Raw genomic sequence first — 24558 nt, 5'->3', positions numbered from 1 at the left:
AAAAAAGAAAAAAGAAAATCACTCTCACTTTGAAGAAAGGCAAACCGCAGCCATCTTTTTTCACTTTTTTTTTTCCCAGTTCAATAGGGAAGATGTAAATAAATTGAGTTAAAGTCTTAGATTGATCAAAATCCAGTATCCCCGGGCAATTCCGTCCGCTTATTATTACTCACAAGTCTCTATAATTCGTGGAGGTGGAGGCAACGACTCGCTTCGCTCCCAAAAAAAAGGGAGCAAAGGCATTTGGGAGACGGAGGTTCCCGGACTCCGGAGGAGCACCCAATTTTTGCTCTCCCTAAGTTGAGGGAGAGCTTTTGGGGCTCTACTCCTATCCGGGAGTACTCACCTCGACCCCTTCTCCCGGGGCACAAGGTTCCAAGCCGCTGAACAGCTGATGTCCGCTGTTCAGGCTGGCTCTTACGCCTTCCCAAGCGGACGCTCCAAAAGAGCCACCATCGGCGCGCCGTCCCACCGGAAGTCTCCAATGTTAATAAGTTTTTATTAATAAAACATCTATTTGAGTTAATTATTTGTCTATATTTGAATATTTTCTTCTGGGTCCATTTTTTTTTACCTGTACCGAACGAATTCCTATGCACACTGCGCATATCTTGTTTGTAGTGCAAAAAACAGGAAAAAACAATACAATATTTAAAATAAATACTTTTAATTAACATAAGCTTATTAGTATTTCAATGGGAAGTATGGGCCTGCTTTTGGCTTATGATATATTCAGTGTCTGGTTCCATATTTGTCACTGCTAGTCATAACAAGTGATGCAAGTGAGCATCAGTTAGTCTGGATCTGATTGGAGATTTCAGATGTTTCATTCGGGAAAAAGTCTGTTCATAGACATTGGTTCTGCCCAAGATGGTTGCCATTTTAAATGCATGGTTCCTGAGGTTAAGATATGAGGAGAGGTTAAGATACGAGGAGAGAGGCATAGAAATTAGTAATGCTGCAACCACTATATCACCACTATATCACTATATCACCAATGTTCCCCCGGGGACCAAGTAAAAAGACACAGCAGGCCGCATCCAGCCCGTGGGCCGTAGTTTGAGGACCCCTGTTCTAGTGCAACACCATGATTATGTGAAAGATTTTTATTGTGAAAATATCAAACTGAATATATATTTTAAAAAATACTGTTATGACCTTTTGATTTTTAAGGATCATCATCTTCACTTGAAAAATGTTTTGATAAAGCTTTTCTTTGCCTACATACTGGAAGCCTAGAAAATTTTCACAAGTATAATGTAAAGATTAACAATGTCTCTGCTGAGAGCTAAGCATAGCCGTGTTTCTCTTGATTATGATTAATATCCCATCAGTGCTTTCAGAAACTGTATTTGAAATGGTAACTTTTCATACGTAAAAAAATTTAACATATTAACATTAGGGGAGCATGTAGTTTCTGTTAAAGCGATTTGTTTTTAATGAATTTCAGTAAGTTTGTACACGATTATATTTTCAAAAGCAGATAAAATTAACTAACTTTTCAAACAATATTACAATACATGTTATTTTGTAATGTGGTTTTACAGTTTTTTTCAGTTGTTTTCTGTTAAAATATAGCTCTTTATATAAAATATCTCAAATTATTCTGAAATTATGAAAATTAACTGGTGTCTGTGTGTACTTCTGGGCAACCATTCAGTCTTATTGCTGTTTTTAATATAGCATGCAATTCTGTTAGACATTGATTTGATACCTTTTTTTTGACAGACGTACAAATCCTTTTGGAGAGTCTGGTGGAACCAAATCAGAAACAGAAGGTAGAGAGCAAAGCTTTAAAGAAATGTAAAATATATCGTGTGGTATTGTATATTGATGAAGAGAACAGATTGATAATTTTAAATAATATTTTGATAATTTGGCTGGAAGCCTGAGCTGAATGAAATAATTAAAGAAGGTACACAGGAAAACGTTTCTGTATAATAAACAAGGGCACTTGTCCTATGGAATATGAATCTTAAATATCTTAGAGTTGCTTACTTCAGATTAAGAGGGAATAATTCTTCTCATCTGTGTTGGTGAGACCGTTAAAAGTTGTTGGCGCTGTTTGAAATTGTTCTGCCGGCAGCAAGATCTGACTGCTGGCCCAGCGACGGATTCTATTGCAAATAAGGGCTGTTTCCAAAGGAGGCAGAGGAGGAGAGGTCCCGGGGCTTATGGAGCGAAGGAACTGGATGAGGCTGTCGGCAGGCCCAGAGGATGGGAGAGAGGCTTTTGGAGGAGTTGGTGGTGGCAGCAGTGTGCTCCAGGGGTGAAAAGAAGCAAGGTCTCTTTAAGGAAAAGGTGGAAGAGACAGGATCAGAAAAAGAAAAGAAGGCAAGGTTGTCCTGCAGGAATACCAGCTAATTTTAGAGCTAATCCACGTGGAGCTCTGTTTCCATCTGTCCTGTTTGCCATCGTTCGCTCCCTAGATACTAAAATGGATGATCTGAAACTTGAGCTGGCCATGAACAAGGAGTGTATATCAGAGGTGGTGACCCTTTGAGAGCAGTATGCAACGAAATTTCATTTTGATGTATGCCGATTGGTGTACATTCAAAGTGACAATAAAGTTGTTGTTGTTATTCTATTTAAATTACCTCTAATGATAGTTCAAAAATTTCTTTCTATATGGATTTACATTAATAAATTGTTGCTATATCGAACAAATTCATTCAGTTTTAACTACAGCATTGGGTAGGTTTTATAGAATTAAAATAGATATCTGTTTGATTCCTAGTTTCTCCTGTCTCAGAGCTGTATTTGAAGTAATGCTAAAATGCAAGAAAATACTTCAATGAAAGAACTTTGCAGTAATCTTAACTTACATTATAGAGTAAGCTTAAGAAGAAATGGAAGAAGAACTATCAAGTTTGTATGCTTGTTTAATGTAAAAGTCCCTTAAATTATATTATAAAATCATACATTATCCTTCCCTCACTATCTTGGTCAAACCACCATCTCACAACAATGCTTCCAGTTTAGTTAACTTTAATGTTGATAGAACAAAACAATTCTTCTCAGTCAAAATTAAGGGTAACTAAATGTGATAGAACTAGCAGAGCTTATATATACATTACATTTTTTAAGAAATAAATTGTTAAAGACTTTAGGAAGCGTGTCTTCTGTGTCATAGCCCCCACTCTCTTTGCTCCAGAGATATGGATGTTGCCCTCTTTTCTGTAGTTTGTAAAGCCCTTAAAACCTGACTTTAGTCCCAGGCCTGAGGTTAATGTGTTTGGGGGTGTGTACAGGTATGTAGGTCTTGGCGTATTCGGGTCTTTTCCCATGTAAGATCTTACATGGGAAAAGACCCGAATATGCCAAGACCTACATATATATATATACATATACATATAAGGCCAAAGCTAAAGCTTTACTCAAACTATACATTTATTATGCTCTTGCTCTAGATTCTATCCTTCATCAGTTATTTATTATAAGATTCCTTGGATCTATGGAAGTGAAATCAGATGAAAGTCCTGATGTTGTTTATGAAACAATGCGTCAAATATTAGCAGCTCGAGCTATACATAACATTTTCAGAATGACAGAATCACATTTGTTAGTTACGTGCGATTGTTTAAAGTAAGTATATTCTTTTTCTAAAGCAAACGATTGTCAAAAAGTTAATACATTTTGGTCTTTTTTAAATATCCATACATTTCTGAAATTATCCTTTCTAGGTTAATTGATCCACAAACACAAGTTACAAGACTCCGGGTAAGTTGTTAAAATAAAAGTACTTAACCATCAGAAACCCAGTTACTGTTCAGTTTCATCCAAGTTTATTTTCTATTTATTGTTCTTGACAGAAAATTATAAGTTATCCAGCTCCCCAAACAGTATTTCAGTTATCCTGAAACTACACATTATGAAAGTGGGTGGTCTAGCCATACGCTTCTACTTGTAAATTAGAAAAAATATGTAAGGAATTCCTGCTAATAGTTATAAAAGCCTAACTTAATTTGTAAGCTTTTGAGAATGCACTAGCATAAGAGTTGATGGAGCATAGTGAGTAGAAAGTCTGTGCTGAGAAGTCAGTAGGGCGAGTTAGAATGACCTTATTCTGAAACAAAAATATAAATTATTTTGGCTTTTACTTTAATAATCCAAAAGTATCTTTCTGTAATTTCATTTACTGCTGTTCTTCAATGACAATTCTTTTCCTCCCTGGACAGTTTCCTTTGCCAAATATAGTTCTGTATGCCACACACCAGGAGAACAAGCGTCTTTTTGGATTTGTGCTTCATACTTCAACAGGAAGAGCAGATGGTAGACCAACTTCAGTTTGCTACATATTTGAATCAAATAATGAAGGGGAAAAGGTACATGCATCATGCTTCAGTTAATATTCTTGTATTTTAAATTATCCCAAAGCTGTAAAAACTAAGGATATGAAAATCCTTTGAGGAGAACACACCTCCCCCAAGCAGGTGATTTTATATAAACTTGCAGGTGGAGTCAGCAGGAAGCAATTTGCAAAGAACCTCTGGAGTTCTTGGTGTTCTCTACTTATTTGCTTGCAGATATTTCATTACCCAACTAGGTAACATCATTAGTGTCAGTTACCTAGTTGGGTAATAAAATGTCTTCTCACAACCAGGGAGCATCAAGAACTCTCCAGTTCTTTTGACCAATTTGTTCATCCTTTGTAATTATGTACAGTTAAACCTTTAGTTTAGCAGACTTGAGATTCCACACACCAAATTTCCCTGGTTCACCGTTCACCTTTATTGCCTGTGGAAGTTCCTCTGGCTCCATGATCAGCACAGGCTCTGATGAGACTCGGCCTCTGGTGACTCTCGGCCACAGCTTGTCTTCAGTGTGCAGATACACTGCACCTGTAATGATCAGAATCACCTTTAATGGCAGTTCTGACGTTTGAAAATTTTATTTGCTGTTTCACGGATCTTTGATTCCTTCCCCCAAGTAGTTAAATTGAGGATTTACTTTCCTTGAACATGAACAATTTTTTTTAGTGATTATAATAGTACCTATTTGTTTCTTCATTTAGATTTGTGATTCCGTGGGACTTGCAAAACAGATTGCATTACATGCTGAATTGGTAAGAATTTAATTTGTTATAAAATGTAGAGGTAGTTTATATATATATATCAAATGAGTATATAGTTCAATATCGCTTGGAGTATCTCCTGATATCTGCCCAAATTGATGAAATTTCAGTGTCCAACCTCAAATCGAGTTCAGCTTTGGAATAACAAAAAAAAAACTGTTTTGGTTTTTAGAGTCATTATTTAATTATTGTTGATGCCTCACCATCTCTCTCTCTCAAAAAAAAGGGTGTGATGATATTAAGTACTTGGAAATGTTGCTACTCTCTCTGTTGACAATCAATGAAATGAAAAAACTAAGCACTCCACTGCAAAACTCTCTCACCCAATAACTATTTTCACAAATAAATTATCAACCAGTGCCTGGCAAGTCACAAGCAATTCCAGTCCAGGGGTGCCAAAGAGATGTTGATAAGCAAATAATTTGGCTAAGCTTTCTGCAAGTAAAGGCAAAACCAGAGAGCAGGCAAATCTCCTGGACTCTTAAAACAAGATCAAAAGAAAAGGTCTTTTTTACCCTTATATATTTATCTGTCTTGACCTTAAGAATATACAGGCAGTCCTTGACTTAAAGCAGTTCATTTAGTGACTGTTCGAAGTTACAATCGCACTGAAAAAAGTGACTTATGACCATTTTTTACTTGACTGTTACAGCATCCCCACGATCACGTAATCAAATTTCAGACGCTTGGCAACTGGTTAATATTTATGATGGTTGCAGTGTCCTGGGGTCATGTGATCACCATTTATAACCTCCTGACAAGCACAGTCAATAGGAAAGCCACATTCCCTTAACAATAGAAATTTTGGGCTCAATTGTGAAAGTCAAGGACTATCTGTAGTATATCTATATCTTCTATTTTTCTTAATCCTTAAAAGAATGTTGCTTTATTGTTCAAATCAGGAGTTAATATCTCTTGGAAGTATTGCTCCTTTTTTGTATGTGGCTCAACAAATCTATATGTGGCAAATGTGTATTTTTTTTCTTCCCAGTTTCTTGTGGATGCTTGTTATTTTTATACGTACTTTTCAAAACATGCAAAACATGTATAAATAAAGTGCAATGTTAAATCAGAAGGATAAGTAGCTGTAATTCTGATTCTTGAAGTGATCATTGTGCTTTCCTGTGAGTTCTGGACCCATCTTCAACATTCTTTAGTTGGATTTAATGAGAAAAGATCTTTTTCCTATCCTAGTATACCTCTTAAGAAAGTGCCTTTGCATTTGTTCATTTCTTGAGCAGATACAGGTGGGTGCAAATCAGATATAATTGAGAAGCCGAATCATATAGTGAAGGAGGCTGTATTTTGTGAATACACAAATTACTATTTGGAGAAACAATTATGTAAGCATCCTGGTCTTTTAATCTTAAATTACTGTGTACTTCATTTTTCTATTGCATAACTGATGTGATATATTGATTGATATGATGTGAAAGCCAAGATTTTTAACACTTTCCTTTGAAAAGCTGTAAGAGCATTTGGTTATATTTTTTCAGGCAGTTTTTCAGGCAAAACAAAGTAGTAATCCATTCTGTGCAAATAATGTTACATTTTGGTATTTGGCATTTTCTTTTTAAAAAATTTCAGGATCGAAGATCATCAGAAAAGCAGAAAGAAATAGAAAGAGAAAAGGAAAAACAGCAAAAAGAGCTCAATAAACAGAAACAAATTGAAAAGGTATGGATTTAATCAAGGTTTAACTTGGATTTTTGAACTTTCAAAATAACCATTTTATTTAAATTTAATAAACATGAAAAATCACTCCTTCTCACAAAACTGATATTGACTGGTTTTAGATTAAAGCAGATGTGTTCATATGATAACATTGGATGTAGTACAACATTACTAGTTGCTAGAACCTGACAAGCAATGGCCTACTTTGTGTGGCCAGGAGACTTGTGACTCCCTGTGGTTGGAAAGACGATACTGCACCAAAACAATCATTTTAGCATGAATCATATTGTTCACAGGATTTTATTCTTAAACATTGCTGAATGATTGAAGTTCTCTATAGCCCTATATAAAGCTTTGTGTTCAGGTTGATGAATCTTGATAATTGATTTTTAATGCAGGTAGTCATTGCTTACCATGTCTTGTTCAACAACCATTCAAAGTTAATGACAGTGCTGTCCGTCAGTCACACAATCACCATTATAGTCAGTATGTATTGCCCTATGCCTGACATGTTTTTTTTTAAATATTTTATTAGTTTTTAATAATAACAATCTCCAGTGCTTGGTGTACAGCGTGTTGTCTTGGTTTATATATTTGAGAAAAGAAAAAAAGGCAATATTAATTAACAGTCAATAATGATTAAATTTGATAATTCCATAATTATATTAATATTATATTTCTTTGATCTTCCCTTCTCCCATTTGTATTCTCCTTCTTCAACCTTAAATATAATTCTTAATATTTTCAATATATAAATGATTAAATACAGACATTTTTTCATATTTATACAGATAGTGATAACATTTATGTATAACATTTTTAATCACCTTATATTATTATTATAACCATCATCTCATTAGTTCACCATGCATCCTATTTTCGTGATTTTTGTTTAAGCTTAATTTTCCCTTTTATTCAATCCATTCTTATCAGTCATGATTTTCTCAATGTTAATCATCTAGATATCCAAATTTTTCCATTTAGGTACACCATCCCAATATTTTCATATTTCATGTATTATAAAAATACTGTGCTTCTTGTCTATCTTATAACATCTGGGTATAACATCCTTTCTGATCAGCTTAAATTTCACTTATATTTATAAAAGTTACATCATTCCAATATTTTTACATTTCATATATTGTAAAACATTCTATATTACTTAAATCTCTTATCCCTCTTGTTATAGGGCCCCTTTATGTTCAAAGTTCTCTATTCTTTTAACCATATTCAAACAAGTGTTTACTCATCTAATACTCCATCTGGTAGGGCAAGTCAAATCTCTTGAATCTATCTCTAGCCTTATTCTTTTGCCAAATAGCTTTCCAAGTTGATATATTCCACTTACCTGGCAGTTCCTGTGTTTTTGCAAGTATTGTTGGTAATGCAGAAGATAGAATAGGTAGGATATATACTTTCTGTCTCCCAAACTCTAATGATTCTCCTGGGAATTCTATAGTCCACTCCATTTTTATTGTTATATCAAAGTCTTGTAGATTTTTTCCTCTTTGTGTTGGATTGTAATTCTTTTCATTTGTAGCTTCGTCAATATGATCATGTTCTTCTAATTTGTGTTCTGTTATCTGATTTGTTTGTTCATTCACCGTCATTTTTTGGGTGTTTTTTTATTGTAGATTTAGATTAGAGATGTGCTTATTTATGTCGTCAAAGTTCTGGATTTCCTCGCATTTTAAATCTATTGTCATTTGTATCTGTCGTAACATTGTGTACATTTCCTCTTGGAAAGTATTTATCTTGCCTTGAAATATTGCTTCTGAGAGTCTTTGATGTTCCAGGCTAAGTACTTCAGGAGTGAATATTGAGTGTGGTGTCCTGTCATTTGTTGATAGGTGTACAATATCCATGTTGTCTCCCCCATTCAAATAGTTTTTAATCAATATTTTAGTTCAGGGGTTAATTACCAATCAGTCAAAATTGCAATTCAGTATGTTAAGCCACCTTAAGTCCTTCCTGTAGATTCTCCTCTAAAAGATTAGCCAAGAGCCAAAGTTTTTCTTTTTCTCTAAACAATTCTTAAATTTAATCAACAGTCCAGGTATTTTTCTTTCAGACACTTTTTAATCTTATGGCTGGGCCAGTTCTTTCTTTGTTCCCAGCTGTCTTCAAGTTTATTTAAAATTTAAGGGAACAGATTATTCTTTGTTTCTAGGCGTCCTGCCAGTTTCTGAATCATTATTGTTAGTGTTCTGTGCTCTAATTCTCCACTAGGTATCAGTAGTTATTCATTTTCCAGTTTTTTCAGACAAAAATTATTATTGTTATATATTTTTTATAATTTCATTAAAACCCTTTTAGGTGTAGTCTTAACAGGTTTTTTTTAGTTTCTAGATTTGTCCAGACTGTAGTATTTTAAATTTAATTTCAGTCTATTTCTTTCCCCCTTAGTATTAATTCACCGCTTCCGTCTATGAGGGAATGGGATATAGTCCCCTCCCTTCATTTTCAGAGGTTTTCTTGCTTTGAGGGGTCTTTCCCAAGGATTCAGTTAGTAGATAGAAGAGAGAAGATGGATACTCTCACCAGTTCCAAGCATGTAGTTCACCGATGTTCTTGTTCATGCTCTTGGACTTCGGCTGCAGATAGCTTGGGCTAGACCAGTGGTTCTCAACCTGTGGGTCGGGACCCCATTTGGGGTCGATCGACCATTTCATGGGGGTCGCCAAGCAAGGCTGTCTGCCATTTTTTTTGTCCGCCATTTTTTTGTCCGCCATTTTTTTCCCTTTTCCGGCGGGTGCCTTACCTCCCTTGGGCTGGGCCAGCTGGTGGTCGGCCTGCTCCGTCTCTGCCACTTGCCAGCTACGCCTCGGCCAGCGCAGGGGGCGGAACCATGCATGCGCGGCGCTCCCAGGCAGGGAAAGTCCTCGACTTACGACCGGTTGGGTAGTCTTCGACTTACGACTGGTTTAGTCCTCGACTTACGACCGGTTTAGTTACGACCGGTTTAGTCCTTGACTTACGACCGGTTTAGTCCTCGACTTACGACCAGTTGGGGTCGCGGCATTAAAAAGGTTGAGAACCACTGGGCTAGACGCTGATGCCACACTAGCCTTTCTCCTGTCATAGGGCTTCCCCTGGATCGAACGAAACAACCACTGTCGTTTCGTGATCAACGGAGGGCCCCTCCTTCATGGTCACATCTTCGGGGCAACTTCAGACCCATTTAGGGTCCCCCTTGTAGGAAGAAACTGGCCGCGGGAGTGGAGCTTCGCTATCCCGTGGCCATGCACTATGGCGCAAAACTGGAAGTCCTCCCTGTTCCTGACATGTTGTTTTTCTTTTTTTCCTGTGTTTGCAAAGTGGAGAAGAAAGAATTACAAGAGATTAACTAGGCTTACAATGGAGAATACACTGGGCTGTTTGCATAATACTCTCATAATTGCCAGCACCAGCTATTGCTTTCAATGTATTCCCAGTTGTGTGCCTATTCTCTTGCAATCCTTTCCTAGCCAATTGTGGTCACTAAACTTGTAGTGTGTGACTTACTGGCCATAGTGAATAGTTGCCAATAATGATATCTGTATTATTTACTATTTAAAATAATATTCACATTCCAGGATTTAGAAGAGCAAAGTCGATTAATTGCTGCTTCTAGTCGATCGATCCAGAGTGTTGGTGAAGGACAGTTTGTAGTTCTTAGCAATAGCCCATCAGAAGACAGTGATTTGGGTGAAGATGGAAAGAAGAAGCAAGAATCTGATGCATGAAGCAACTTCAGTGCAAGCCTTTAAACCTCTTGTCTGAAATGATAAATTGTATCATTTAAAATTTACAAAACAAATTATGTAAATTTGTTATATTAGATACAACTTGGTATTCTCACTCATTAAGGTTGATCTTTCTTAAATGGCTCAGTGTAAATATGGATTTTTGTTCTCCTCATAACCAAATGTAGTGAAATGTTCATGGCTGTAGCAGATTTGGATATTATAGAACTTATTCTATTTCAATTACCTAGCTGTTATGGTGACTTAGAAAGTAATTTGTGTGACTTAAAAAGTTGGTAGAAAATCTTTTATCTTCAGTTTCTTTTCTCTGTTTTCAGAGAAGTTGTTTTAGTCTCCTGCTGTAAAATAAAGAGTTTTGTTCTACTTTTAAATACTAACATTTGATCTGATAAAAAATTAGTCATTTTAGTCTTCAAAGTATCCTAAGCCTCTGAACAAAAAGCCAATTTTGATTCCTAAAAATGGCGGGGTCAATAATGGCAGCAGCCTCATAACTTTTAATTAATGCTTTTGCTAAGAAAGTGCTTGGTCTAGAGTATATGAGTTTTTTAAGCTGAAATATGAGAATATCATTTTTACTTGAAATTGTACTGGCTGGAAGTGATCTTGGCTTCTCCTCTGTATACATAAAGCACTTTGTGAAGGGTGGCAAAGACATTCAACCAAACACTGGAATGTACTTTGGAGTGTCAATGCACTGTGTAAATTTGTAACATTATACAAATTGACTTTTAACTGTCTAGATGAGAATAATGTGCATACACTTCTAACAGAATTGCCATGATTATTGGAATCAGGTTTGTAAGTGTCTTCTCATTAGCAAAAGTTTGAGATTATGTTGGTAATAGAATTAGTTGCATGGAAAAATTGTCAGATAATTTTTCTAACACCTGTTGTCATATTTAACCTAAATCCACATGTAATAGAAATACATACAAATTGCACATATTTGCTAAATCTGAGAAAAATCAGGCAGGTAATTGTAATTCTGTTTCAGCTTATTGATTTGTGACAAATATAATATACAAAGCATGCAGTGATTTTTCATTCCAGTACAAATGTACTGTAGATACAAAAGACTTTTAGGTTTGTCCTCTTTTATATTGCAATCTGCAAGCAGAAATTGTACAGAAATTGAAGGCTGATCAGAGACTGTGGAGGGAAAACTTTGAAGGCCAATTAACCTGGGCTGGAAAATCTTTTGAGATCAAGTAGGGATGTTTGTCCTTCGTTCCTAACTGCAAGGGCGTAAAGACACATGGAGTCCCAAGAAATAGAGGAGGTGTGATTGCTCATTGAGCCGTCTCCTTCTAGTTTTTGAGAACTTCCCTTAACGTTTCAACTTGAGCATAAAATTGTAGATAATGAAAATCATATATTCAATTTATTCTATTTTGTGCCACCTCACTCAAATTGACAATATCTGTTGTAATTGTTTATCCACAGTTTATAGCTATGTTAAGCCACATAATACTATAAAATCATACATTTAAATTTAAAGTAAATCACCAGTTCATTTTAACCGATATTTGTTATGCTTCAGACTAATCTTCAGCTGACCTCTATGTATATGTATGTATGTATGTGTGTATATATATATATATGTATATGTATGTATATATATGTGTATATATGTATGTGTATATATATGTATATGTATATATATATGTATACATGTGTATATTATATATATATATACACACATATATGTATGTGTGTGTCTGTGTATATGTGTTTATATATATATATGCACACATATATTCTCTGTAAAGATGTATTATAATGTGAATAATACCAAATGAACTTTATTATAATAAACAGTTCACAGGCTACTGCTCTCAAATGTACCCATCTGCAGTTACTTACAAAATCCAACTTGTGTGGATTGTGTTCAGTAGCTCTATTTCCCACCTTAGATTTTCTAGTGGGAATGTTCTGAGTAGGAAAAAAGTATGATTTGGCTGTCTGATTGGTTTATTGCTTGGAGCCAGCAGATAGACCTTGGAGTCAGCACTTCTGTTCTCATTCTTCTGAGGGTAAACTCCACTGACCTGAGTGGGACTTGCTTTTGCACACACAATTATACGGTTATGCAGTCAAGGACAAATGAACTTGGCAGTTGTGTACTGTTGCTGGACAAGTGTACCTTCTAAGTTGCCTTCTGTATTAAATCATATTTCTAAGGACAACATTCAAATTAAGATTACTATATTTCTTTGAATAAAATATTCATCTCTGATTAACTGTAGAAACACATTTTGCATGTATTGTAAGCCAGAGGCATTCAACTAATTTTAGAGGATTGATTTAAAAAAAAAAAAACAGGATTGCTATTTGTGATATCTCAACAAAATTATTATCCTGTTTTGTTTTCATCTGTAACTGAAATCACTTTCTTTCTACAGATACATGGGCTAATTAAGCACACTTCTGCTTGAACAAGACTTTTGCCTCCCCTGTAGCATAAGGTCCTTCACACTCCTGGGGAAAGCGAATTGCACGGAGGGACAGGCTTTCTAATTGATGCATGAACACTGTGAGGCAGGCAGAGATCATGACATAGTGTAGGACTAATCAACCATCAGGAGGTATCTGAGAAAACAATGTTCCATAACGAAATCTGTAAAGAAGCCAAGAGATTTGTACACTAAATTTGGGGTGGCTTTTATAATACAGTGAATTAATCAGAAAGTAATGATTTAGTCTTGTATCAGTGACTGTGATTTTTAAATTGAAAGTCTAATTAAAACTTAATTTCTCGTAATATTTGTGTTAATATTTAGTGATTGTCTGCTCGATATTGTCAATTGCAGAGTGAAATCTTGATACTAATAAAACAATTTGGGAAATATTTCAGTGAAATCCAGTCTATTTTAGAGGATGCTTTTCTACAATATGTAAATATTTTATCAGCATTTGTTCTTCAAAGCACATCATATATTGGACACTTTCAAAATACCTTTGTGAAATGCATTTTAAATCTGTCAGTAATGGAAGAATATCCATATAATAGAGATTCATTTATTGTACTTAATAAAGCAAAACTAACAGCCGGTGTCTTTATCTTTATTTGACTAGAATATAGAAGAATTCATGTTATATGAAAATTAAGTCTGTAAATATTGTGCGTTTAGAAGTTGCAGTTGCTTAGACAAAAGGTGAAGCAATACTGGTGACATAATTAAATATTTCAAAATACTTTGTTTTCTATGTCAAAATATAAACAAAGGAGATAGGGGTAGGCAATACACAAGAGTCAGACAAGGATATACAATTTTCATTATACCTGTAACATAAAGGTACATGGCAAGACCTCAATTATTTTGGAAATACTTGATTTACAATACTGCTTTTCAAAGAAAACATTTTGGGGTTATAAAACAAAGATTGCAATTTTGTTTTTGAAGTTGCAATAAATATACTTGTTGCAATAAAAAGGGCACATTATAGGATTTTAAATTGCATCTTAAAGATGTGGGCAGCAGAAACCTAGGCTATTACGAGATCTCTGAATAACACACAACAAAATCTAAGACTAAACTTCACTTGGAAAGCCAAATTTTAAAAGTTAAATATATATTTTTAAGAGATACACAAGAAGTCTTTGCTACAAGTACCAAACCAAGAGGCCTTCCATGAGTGTATGCATGACCTTTTTGTGTGTGCCAATTAACACTCCTTACACATGCAAATTGTTTTTCTTCTAAAGAGAACATTCAACAGTATTTGTAAAGAAATAAGACTAGGCACTAAAGTAATGCCCTGCTTGTACTTCTTGAAAATGTGTTTTGTGTTAAAGCAGCATGCTATTTCAGTACAGTGTGGGCACCTGTGAGCAAAGAGCACACTATTGTGTGCTGTTGCCAATTTAAAAAAAAATGTTTTCAACATTTACAGCTCAGATGGAAAAATAATTGCAATGGATTTTGTGAGCATATGGAGGATTGCAAGGAAAATCCCCTCCACTGATAGAAAATATACGGAACCCCTTTTAGCCACACCAATTGAGGAATTGGTGAATCAGAAGACGGCATCGCAGGGTTTGGGGACATCAGCTCCCAATTCTCATTTGAGTGTTGTTACATGAATTACATAAAGTTACATTTGTGCAGTGTTAGATATTTCAAGTTAACACAGAGTTAGTTCCACCTATCTATGCAAACGAAGACATAAATCAGATCTGCAAAACTGTCCTGAGGCTTGATAAGGTTTCAATGCATTAACTGTTCATCGAAGTACTTTTTATGTACTCTAGTATAAAGCAAGCAAACGTATTAGTACTAACTAGAATTCTATTTTAAACATGCTTTGATATCTTTATTCTGTTCATTTATATATAGGATATCTTCCAAATGCACTTTTATGCATTTGACTTAGTTGATTCCTTTCAGATGTCCTTGTCCATAGAGATCATACTCCTTATAGAGGATATATTCTTTCAAACGGTTTGGTAACGGCAGAAATGTCAGGAAGACAGGGCAGCGCAAACGTAAACGTCCTAAGCATTTTCGGATTCTCAGACGGCAAAGATGTTGCAGAGGACGTGTGTTTGCTGAAAATAAAATAATATGTCTCTAAAATATGAATTATCCACTCCTACATTTGATTCTAAGTCATAAGGAAGAGCTGGATGAAGAGATAAAAGGAATGGGAATCACGGAAAAGGAATGATCACATCTTCCTGTTCAGATTATTAACCTGCTCCCTATTGGTTAGGGAGAGCCCTTCAGAATATCTGTTGGGCTATTGTGAGGGTTATTTAGACAATCTGGTAGATAAAATTGCTCAGATTTACTCTGACATGGACTCTGACATACACACACCCCACACACACACGCTGTTGTTTAACAGAGCCATGAAGGTCTGGTTCTTCAGATAAGTCTTTGGCAAGGAGAATGAGACTCTGCTTCACTGCACTTCTCATCTTTGATCTTCATCTTTTATTGATTTTATTATAATTTCTTTGTTGTGAGCCCAAAGTAGTTGAGTTTTGACATCAGTACAATGCTGAACGTTTAAGGGAGGCCCTTAGAATAAAGCATGAATTAATTCCTGCCACAAGTACTTATATCCAGAAATTGGATACAAGTCTGATTGGGATGTTATAATACATACTGTATGGGATCTTTCCCCCCTCCCTCATAGTATGCTATTTGTATTCAACATGTTCTTTATTCAGTGTGGCAAGTTTTAAATCATTTTAACTGTGGTAATGGCAATGACAAAATTATATGAGAAAAATAGATCTAGAAGATATAAAACATGAACTTTCAATGCTGAGGCATAGAAGAAAGTACTAATTACTAAATCACTAATAGTAATTAAAGAGCTTGCTCTGTGTAAAAATTTTTTATGTTAAGTGATTTAAAATAATTTTAAATCACCTAGGCCAATTGTTAATATTTGTCTTTTAATTATGTTTTTAACTGTAGTATTTGGTATTTTGTAGTTGTTTTTATCTGGTTGTTAGCCGCCCTGAGTCCGCAAGGAGAAGGGCGGGATATAAATTATAATAAACATCAACATCAAACATCAACATTATATTTAGTGTGATCTTTGCTTCAAGTAAAATATTTAAAAAATCAGTCATATTTAGTAATAGGGAGAGATTGACTGTCAAAATATAACAAATTCCTCCAATAATTCAAATTATTTTAAATTATATTTACCAATAATACAGTTACTAATTCAAAAATTATGCAAGGTGGATGGACTCAGTTATACTGGCAGTAAGTAAAGGTTGGAAGACTTGAAAGATCAGATCAAGGACAGATTGTCATAGAGAAAAATCTATGTGATCACTAGGGAGTTGAAATTGATTTGATGGCTCATAATGAATAGATCAATCAGTTTGAAAAATTATAGCACACTGTGACAGTCATCTTTACATTCTGATAATTTTAACACTTACTCAAAATTGCATGGATTTCTGGCCACAGTTTTTGTTCTTGAAGAGTATCTTGAAGTTTAGAGCATATTCTAATATGATCTACATAATCTAGCATCACTCGCACTACCTTCCCAGACAGGTGCCTTAGCCATGATAGTGTAATCACTTCACAGAACTGAGAGAAAAAACAAGAACATGAGAACACAGAATTTAATGCCTTATATTATAAAGTGCATGATGCATCCAGACTACATTACCAGCAAAACAAAGCAAAAAACCATACACTGAATATAATTTAACAAAAATACCAGACACTTTTGAAATAACCAAATACTTGCCATTTATTCTACAGAGTGTCTCAACTCAATGCATTTCTAAAGATTTTGATCATTTTCAGTTTTGAAAACCAAACAAATCCTACCATCCCTTAAACACTGAGCAATTTATAAGTACTAATCAGCTTATAAAAGAAGGATTAATCTGCCCCAGGAAGTACTTACCATTGTGTCTTTGATAACAGTTGAGGTCCACCCTTCAAATAAGTACTTGGAATGCTTGCTGTCTCCATGAGGACAATCAAAACAGCGGGAAACATTGTATCCATAATTCAACAACATCCTTAACAGGACTTCATCTTTCAGTGTGTACTGTAGAGCCGATGGAAAATGAGTTGTATTGATTCTACAAAAGTAATTCACGTTGGCTCCATGGCGAAGCAGGAGACTGATGAGTTCATAGTTACCCATTCTCAAGGCCACTTGGAGGCAATTAACAGGGTCTTGATTTGGTAAGGCTCCAGCATCCAGGAGCAAATGTGCGGACTCAATATCCCCATTAGATACAGCAAAATACAGTGCTGACTTCCTCTCATCATCATAGTTTTTCTGAATTCTTCGATCCAACATAAAATTAGCCTCAAATCCAGATCTGAGTAGAAATTCAAGACACTGAGAATGTCTTTCTGCTGCCGCCGAGTGAAGTGGGCTGATTCCACTCTCCTTTATGGCACTGAAATCTGTGACTGGAATCAAAATCTGTAATGCCCTAGCAATAAGATAAGGATAAACATTCTTTAAAAAAAAGCCCTTTCAGTCTTACCTCAATTGTTCCTACCAGTGCAGGCAATGAGATCACCATAAATAGGCATGAACTGTAAGCTTCTATAAGAGAAGAGTTTCCATCAACTATCAACATTTTAGCCCCTGAATAAAATGTATATAAAAAGACAATTTCAGTGGGGAAAAACTCTAAAAAAAACCCAGCAGATAATAAAATAGGAGACGAAAGGGAGAAAGACATATGCAAACTGATTATTTCAAGTAATTTTATAAAGAAGAATAAATTCCTTAAAGTGCTACAGTAAGGGCAGTCCAAAAGAAACAAAATAGTGTTGATCCGGTCTATTCAGATCTATATTCTTCTATATTCACAAGCTTGGCTGTGGAAGTGTTGACTGTTCTAATACCAACAGAATATTCATATTCACATAAAACATAAATAAGGTATGTTACTTGTGATAATGTCAAAGAGATACCAAAAAACTATCAATTGGCCTGGCTTCTGCAAATATTTTTGTGTCACAGGACTAGGACAGTGAAATGCCGAAGAGAATGGACTTTCTTTCACAGATGTGTAGAAAAGACAATGTCAGCAGCTGAACAGTGCATAGAAAGCTACAGGCTTTTTCTACATAATTTTTTTAAGATGAAGAAGACTTATCTTTTCTACCTAGTAACTCAGGATTTGACAAATAGTAAAGAAACATTTCTCTTATCAGAGATATGTTAAACCACAAAGCAGAATAGATTACTTTCCCTCCTCCCCCCCCCACATTCCATAAATGGAATTAGTATGTTCTAACTCACAAGAAATGGCCTCTATAAGCAGCTCTATGGATCGGAAGATGACCAGACTGCTTTGGTACATTGGCATCAGCTCCATATTCTAGTAGGAGAGAGATGGAATCTGGGTTTCCTCCTCCAGCAGCCTCAAATAATATAGATGCAGAATCTGATGCTTGGGAAAGGACATCGGCACCTATTGGGAAAACAGCAGTAAGCTTTTAATAATCAATCAAAAATAATATGGTGCTTATGTGTATGGTTTATATCAACATAAAATTACTACATTGTGCAGTTTGTTGATACCAAGGAAATAGAATTGTTCTGTAGATAGGTCTAGGTGAGGTTGATGGTGGGATGGAAGTTGAAATTATGATGGAATATGAGAGATTCACTTCCATAAATCCTGATGATTAAAATGTCATCAATAGCTGTCACGTAAAAGAGGGGACTCACGGGTGTGAATAAAAAAGTGTAGGTCAGCTATAAAAATGTTGGCATATTGTATGTGCCTTAACATATAATCATACAAACTGAGATACAGTTGACATCATGACTAAGATAGACCAAAGCAACTGAGAAGCCACACTCCAACACTCTACTACCTTCTTTCCTCAGATCCCAAAACAATATATCAGAGAAAAATGTATATTCTAATGAAGTAATTTCCTAAAAACATATAAGACTCCTATCTGCATGGACACATCCCAAAAGCCCCAACCAAACATCTTCAATTTAGTTTTCAAAATATACAAGTCAGATTACTCAGGCCATCTTATTGCCTCAAATACTGAAACTATCACAATTTTATTTGACTAATTATGTTTTGAAAATTTTAACCATGTCTACAATGTCTTTGTCTCTGACTATATATGGACTATCAGAAATGATGCCTGACCTGCAAAGAATGACTGTTTTCATCTGAGCATCCCCACAATCAACAGAGAAAACATACACTTGGAACAGCTATTCACCATAATTAATAAATTTAGCACATTTTATAGAAGGCAGTTTCAACCATTCAGATCCTGGAACAACCATTAAGCTGTGCATTCTAGCAACTACCTTCTTCCTCCCAATTAGTGTGCATTTAACACAGAAGGTTTTATACAGAACCTCTCACCTTTACACAGTAGGAGTTCGAGAATTTCTGTATGCCCGTTCTGTGCTGCCAGTGCTAGAGGGGTGAGCCCATAAGAACTTCGTGGATCTGCATCTGCTTTGGACCAAAGTAGTAATTCCACCATGTCTTTCAAGCCTAATCTGGCTGCCTCATGTAAAGCTGTCCTTTTGTTGATACACTGTAGATTGGTATTGGCACCAAATTGTATCAATAAGGAAGCAATTTCATATGATTCACGTTCAATAGCTGTAAAATATTAAAATATGAAAGAGGAGCATTTGAAAATTTCATTTAACTCTCAGTTATTAAACTATTCAATCTCCACTGAGCATATGAGACTAAACCTTTGTTTAGCAGTCTCACATGTCATTTGTATACTGTATAATTAAAAGACTCACAGAGTAAAATGAAGTGCTAAACTTTAAAATATAACTTCAGTTTAAAAAAAAGAAGAGATAAACATTTTACAGTGCTGTTCCTCGTTCACATTTAGAAAAAAATGTCTTTTTTGGATTATAGAATAGAATAGAACTGGAAGGGACCTTGGAGATCTTCTAGCCCAGCCCCTCAAGCAGGAGAACCTATCTCAGACAAGTGACTGTCTAGACTCCTCTTGAAAATCTCCAGTGATGGAGTGCCCACAATTTCTGGAGGCAAGCTGTTCCACTGATTGATTGTCTTCACTGTCAGGAAGTTTCTCCTTAATTCAAGGTTGCGTCTCTCTTTGATAAGTTTCCAACCATTGTTTCTTGTCCTTTCCTCTGGTGCTTTGGTGAACAACCTGGCCCCCTCTGCCTTGTGGCAGCACCTCAGATACTGGAACACTCCTATTTATTCTTTTCTTTAGACTACCCCATGGGTCGGCAACCCGTGGCTCCGGAGCCGCATGTGGCTCTTTGAGCCTTCTCATGCGGCTCCCAGCTCCTCTGCCATTTGCAGAAAGAGAGACAGAGATGAGAGAGGCACTTGCACTTCCCTTCTCTCTCTCTCTCTCTCTTTCTCTTTCTCTCCCCCCCCCTCTGTCTGTGTGTGTAAAAAAGAGAATGGCCTCACATTCTCCAACAAACTGACAAACTGACAAACCTAGATTTTCTTTTGCAGCCCGTTTCCTCATCAAGAAAGCCACAGAGAAAGCCTTTCATAGTAGGAAGAGAAGCCCATTCAAAATAAATGGGATTTAATGAGAATATTAGAAATCCTATTTGGTTTAGAAACATAGCACTACCCAAGAGAAGATAATTGCACTGTTAATACTACTGTGACCATATAATTACTGGTGTTACTATGTAACTATCATAGATGTTGATTTGTATGACAAAGATTTGTTTGAAAATATGAATGGAGCTGAATAAAGATGGAGGGCAACTCGGTGCAGGCCATAAAGGCAGAAGAGTTTATTTTTGGAGATTTCTATTATGCAACAAGTAAAACAACAACAGAATAAAGACCTCTAAGAAGAATATTTGTAGCTCAGGGTTGAAATGAGGGCTCTTGGTGCTCTCTGAGCTTGGTTGTTTTCTTGCAGACATTTCATTACAGACTAGTGATGATGATGATGTTACCTAGTTTGCGTAATGAAGCATTTAGAAGAAAACAACCAACTTAAGAAAGCACCAAGGACCGCTCAGACCTCTAAAAAGATACAACAAAGGATAGTTCTAAAAATATTAGCTCGTTACCATGTGAAGCAGGCAATAGTACTCACATAGGGGGTGGGGTGGGGGGTTGAAGGAATATGAGGAGGAGCGAGAAAAGTTCCAACCATGCTGGAAGTTATAAATGTATATGAATTTTTCTAGAACTCAAAGCTAGATTGACCAGATACGGTTTGAGTCTATGACCTAAATAAAGCTTGGGGTGGAAGTAGCAAGTGAAAACAATGGAGAAAAATGGAAATTTATTCTTGCCACCTGAATGGCATAGAAATAGCCAACTATATCCTTAAATTTGGCATGAAAAACCCCTTTCAATCAATACAAGCTATCATTATTTTATAACTGGGAATGTTTAAATATTATCAGACAAACAATATAATTTGGTTTACCAATAATTAAAGCAGAATCTCCTTCTTCATTCCTAGTATCTGGATCAAACCCATTGATTAGCAGAACATTGACATTTTTCACAAGACATTTGTCCACAGCCAGAAACAGAGGAGTTTCTCCTTTCAGGCTGGTCTGTTGCCAGACAGTAGGATGTGAAGCTGAAAGAGAGAGCTTTGTTTGAATTCATAAGTTAATATATGAAATTGACACATAGTCCTCAAAGGAACATTACCTTTCAAAGTAATTTCTAGAATAGTCTTGTTTGGTTGGACTGCTGCTTCATGAAGAGGAAGCCAACCTTGGGAGTCTACTTCCTGAAGAGCAGATCCATTCCTCATCAACTTAAGTAAAGACTCTTCTTCACCTGTGATGAGTATGAAAGATCTACAATTTATGCTCTTTGAACTCAAAGACCACTTTGTTTTAGTTAATAAATAACAAATTCTTGTTAAAATAATAAAAGGCTGCCTCACACCTGCAAGTGCTACTTTTAATTTCTCCACACATGAGGGTTGAGATCAACTAATTGAGATCATTTGTGTATTTTTAGTAATTCTCAAGAAAATTGAACTGATTACTTAACTGTCCGAATGGCAGCGATGATCTTTCTGTAATCTGGACTTGTTGCGAAACAAAAGCTGCAAACAGAATGCAGTAGCATTTTAAAAAAGTCAAATATTCTCATATTACACTGAATTTCAGACTGCAAAAATGGTGGGAAAAAAGAACATGTTTAATTTGTATATTTAATATATTGGTGTTTCATACAGGAAAAACCAGGTCCTATACACCTGGTGAGTAAGCTCCTGGGGTATTTTGCAATTGAGTAGGACAGTGGTGGCGAACCTATGGCACACGTGCCAGAGGCGGCACTCAGAGCCCTCTCTGTGGGCATGCTCACTGCCGCTGCCAGCAGCTTGCGCAGGTCCATTAGGCTGCCACCGCTGCCCGGAGCGGCAGCCCCACCCAGCACAAAGGAGGCGAAGCAGCCAGTTAGCAAGCTCGAGTAGAGGTGGTAGAGCACGCCCACACCCAGCAAGCCAAAGGCCACCCCGAGCAGGGAATGGCCCCCCAGTCCCAGTTAGGATTGCGTGCCTCCCCCCATCTATGCTGGGCCTCCTGCCCACTGCCCCACTCACCAGACACCCCCTGCATCTCCCCCAACTCTGCCTGGCCCCCACAGGTGACCCCCCCATAAGCAACATTGAGGTGGCCATGCCCACCCCAGCCACGCCCACCCAGTCTGCTGTGACAACTGCCCCCATGCCCCCCAGTGAGCCACACCCCCCAGTGGGCCACGCCCCCATGCCCACCCTGAGGGCACCACAATGCTTATGCGGCCCTGGCACTTTGCGATAAATAAGTGGGTTTTGGGTTGTGGTTTGGGCACTCGGTCTCTAAAAGGTTCACCATCACTGGAGTAGGAAGTTTATCTCCAACTGTAAAACTGCTGCCTATCCTTCTTTAGAGGGAGGCAAAGGAAGATCAATAGTTTGCTTTAATAAAACATTAAAAGCAAAAACAGAACATGCAAAGTTAAAAACATTGTAATTGGCATTATATTGAAAAATAAAATAAAATAGGTACTTTATAATTTACACATTTATCTCTTTATATACAATCTTTTTTTTTGGGGGGGGGAGATTTTTCATATTAAATGGATACTAGCCACACTTATAAATAAAAACATGCCCGGTCCTAAAGATACAAAATTTATCACATAAACACACAACATATGGAAATCCCCATGCTTGTAACAATATTCTATGAACAGTTGCACTGCATTCTGTGAAACTCTATTTCAAAATTATATAGATTCTGTTTCAAGAAACATTTTAACAGACGCTAGAAACAATATATCAAAGACAGTGCATACCTGTCACTCTTTGGGGTTGTCACTGTCTTGCTCCCGAGTATGTCATGCAGGCTTTGCTGAATGACAAGCTGCATAGGGATATCATCCTCAGCTTCCTCATCAGGCATTTCTGTAGTATCATACAGGTTAAAAACACATATCTTAAATTACAAAATGAGGTGGGGTTAAATGCTATGTTGCATCTTCTAGAAATATCAGAAGCCAGAGATATAGAAATATGTAATGATAAACAAAAGCAAAGCATTCTTAACTGTTCTGTCTCAATTTGTTTTTGAGCATTAACTTGACAGACAGCGGGACCATCAGGTTCACACTGAGCAGATCAGGTTATCGGTTTGACTTGTTTTTGCTCCTCTTTCTGAGCACATGCCTGTGCCAAGGAACCCAGCATTTGAGGGCTCAAATCTTCCTCATGCTTTGTTCTCCCATCTTTAATGCCCCCACCCTTGTCCTACAGATTTCTTTTGCAATGCCCTTCCTCACTCTGCTCAGATTCGCTGCGTGTGTAAGGAAAGTGCTGGGTCATGTACATTAAAAAGCAAAACAGTTCAGCTGAAAGCTGTTCAGACTGAATGGAAAGAGATGCAGAACATCTGGACTTTATTAACAAACAAGGAATATCGTTTGCAATGCAGATGTTTCCTTGTAAAAAATCACTAGCATTTGATTTAATAGTCTATTACTGTTCAGGAAACACTCTCTGTTGTACATTAAAAATGGCTTGCACCATAAGAACAGAATTAACGGTAGAATGAGGTCAAAGCTGATCACTTTAACTAGCATTGTTTTCAGTTATTTTCCCCATTAAAACCAATGGTATTGAGATATATTTTCATTTGGGTGCTTCAAAATAAATGCATAAATATTGAAAAAGTGTTAAAAATTATTCAGTAAAGTTTACAGGATACAGGAAAATCACAAAATGCCTTTTCTCTTTGGAATGCTAACACATAAAAAGCAAAACATGCAAACACGCACACAGACTTGTGTTACTCCTGGAATAATCAAGAACAACATTCCAGAAATGCCAACACTTAACTTTTATTATTTAAAAATAGCTTAGGAAGTTAAGCTATTGGGAGAACTGACTTTTTATAATGACAAGACACATTTTCCTCACCTTTCTCCCACATTTGAAACACAGATCGCTCACTCTGAGTAAGTGTCAAAACCAAATGTGATGTTTGATGTATTGAAAAATGATCCTGGGCTTGTTGCATCATTGCAACCATTAATAACTCACTATAAATATCTCACCATAAGACGTTTTCTCTTGCAGACAGGACATA

The 24558-nt window shown here is 36.3% G+C and overlaps 2 protein-coding genes across 2 annotated transcripts in view; one reads left to right on the top strand and one right to left on the bottom strand.

Moving 5' to 3' along the window:
- Positions 1 to 10797, top strand: part of APPL1 (adaptor protein, phosphotyrosine interacting with PH domain and leucine zipper 1) — a gene marked incomplete at its 5' end in the record, with an annotated part of 20115 nt that extends 9318 nt beyond the window's left edge. The window contains 7 exon segments of the mRNA XM_015826548.1: positions 1729 to 1778; positions 3411 to 3585; positions 3684 to 3720; positions 4179 to 4325; positions 5015 to 5065; positions 6662 to 6751; positions 10324 to 10797. Of these exon segments, the coding sequence (XP_015682034.1) occupies positions 1729 to 1778; positions 3411 to 3585; positions 3684 to 3720; positions 4179 to 4325; positions 5015 to 5065; positions 6662 to 6751; positions 10324 to 10473 (700 nt within the window).
- Positions 10798 to 13548: 2751 nt separating this feature from the next.
- On the bottom strand, positions 13549 to 24424 carry ASB14 (ankyrin repeat and SOCS box containing 14). Its single transcript, XM_015826546.1, has 10 exons — positions 24390 to 24424; positions 23270 to 23378; positions 21976 to 22031; positions 21626 to 21757; positions 21393 to 21551; positions 19349 to 19594; positions 18250 to 18421; positions 16885 to 17428; positions 16406 to 16559; positions 13549 to 15046 (listed from the first exon to the last, which is right to left on the bottom strand). Exons 1-10 carry the CDS (start codon positions 24400 to 24402, stop codon positions 14868 to 14870), a joined length of 1764 nt encoding a protein of 587 aa, XP_015682032.1. The 5' UTR covers positions 24403 to 24424; the 3' UTR covers positions 13549 to 14867.
- Positions 24425 to 24558: the final 134 nt, after the last annotated feature.

The sequence above is a fragment of the Protobothrops mucrosquamatus genome, unplaced genomic scaffold (assembly GCF_001527695.2).
Source record: "Protobothrops mucrosquamatus isolate PMUCROS unplaced genomic scaffold, P.Mucros_1.0 scaffold3175, whole genome shotgun sequence".
NCBI classification, from domain to species: Eukaryota; Metazoa; Chordata; class Lepidosauria; order Squamata; family Viperidae; genus Protobothrops; species Protobothrops mucrosquamatus.
Note: the sequence above shows the minus strand (reverse complement) of the source record. Positions and strands in the feature narration are given on the sequence as shown.

Excerpts from the sequence above, each read along its gene's own strand:
- ASB14 (XM_015826546.1), bottom strand. Across the intron at positions 21,758-21,975 it reads CATCGCTGCCATTCGGACAG|GTGAAGAAGAGTCTTTACTT; the intron begins TTAAGTAATCAG and ends TACTCATCACAG. Across the intron at positions 16,560-16,884 it reads CTGTTATCAAAGACACAATG|TTCTGTGAAGTGATTACACT; the intron begins GTAAGTACTTCC and ends TTTTTCTCTCAG.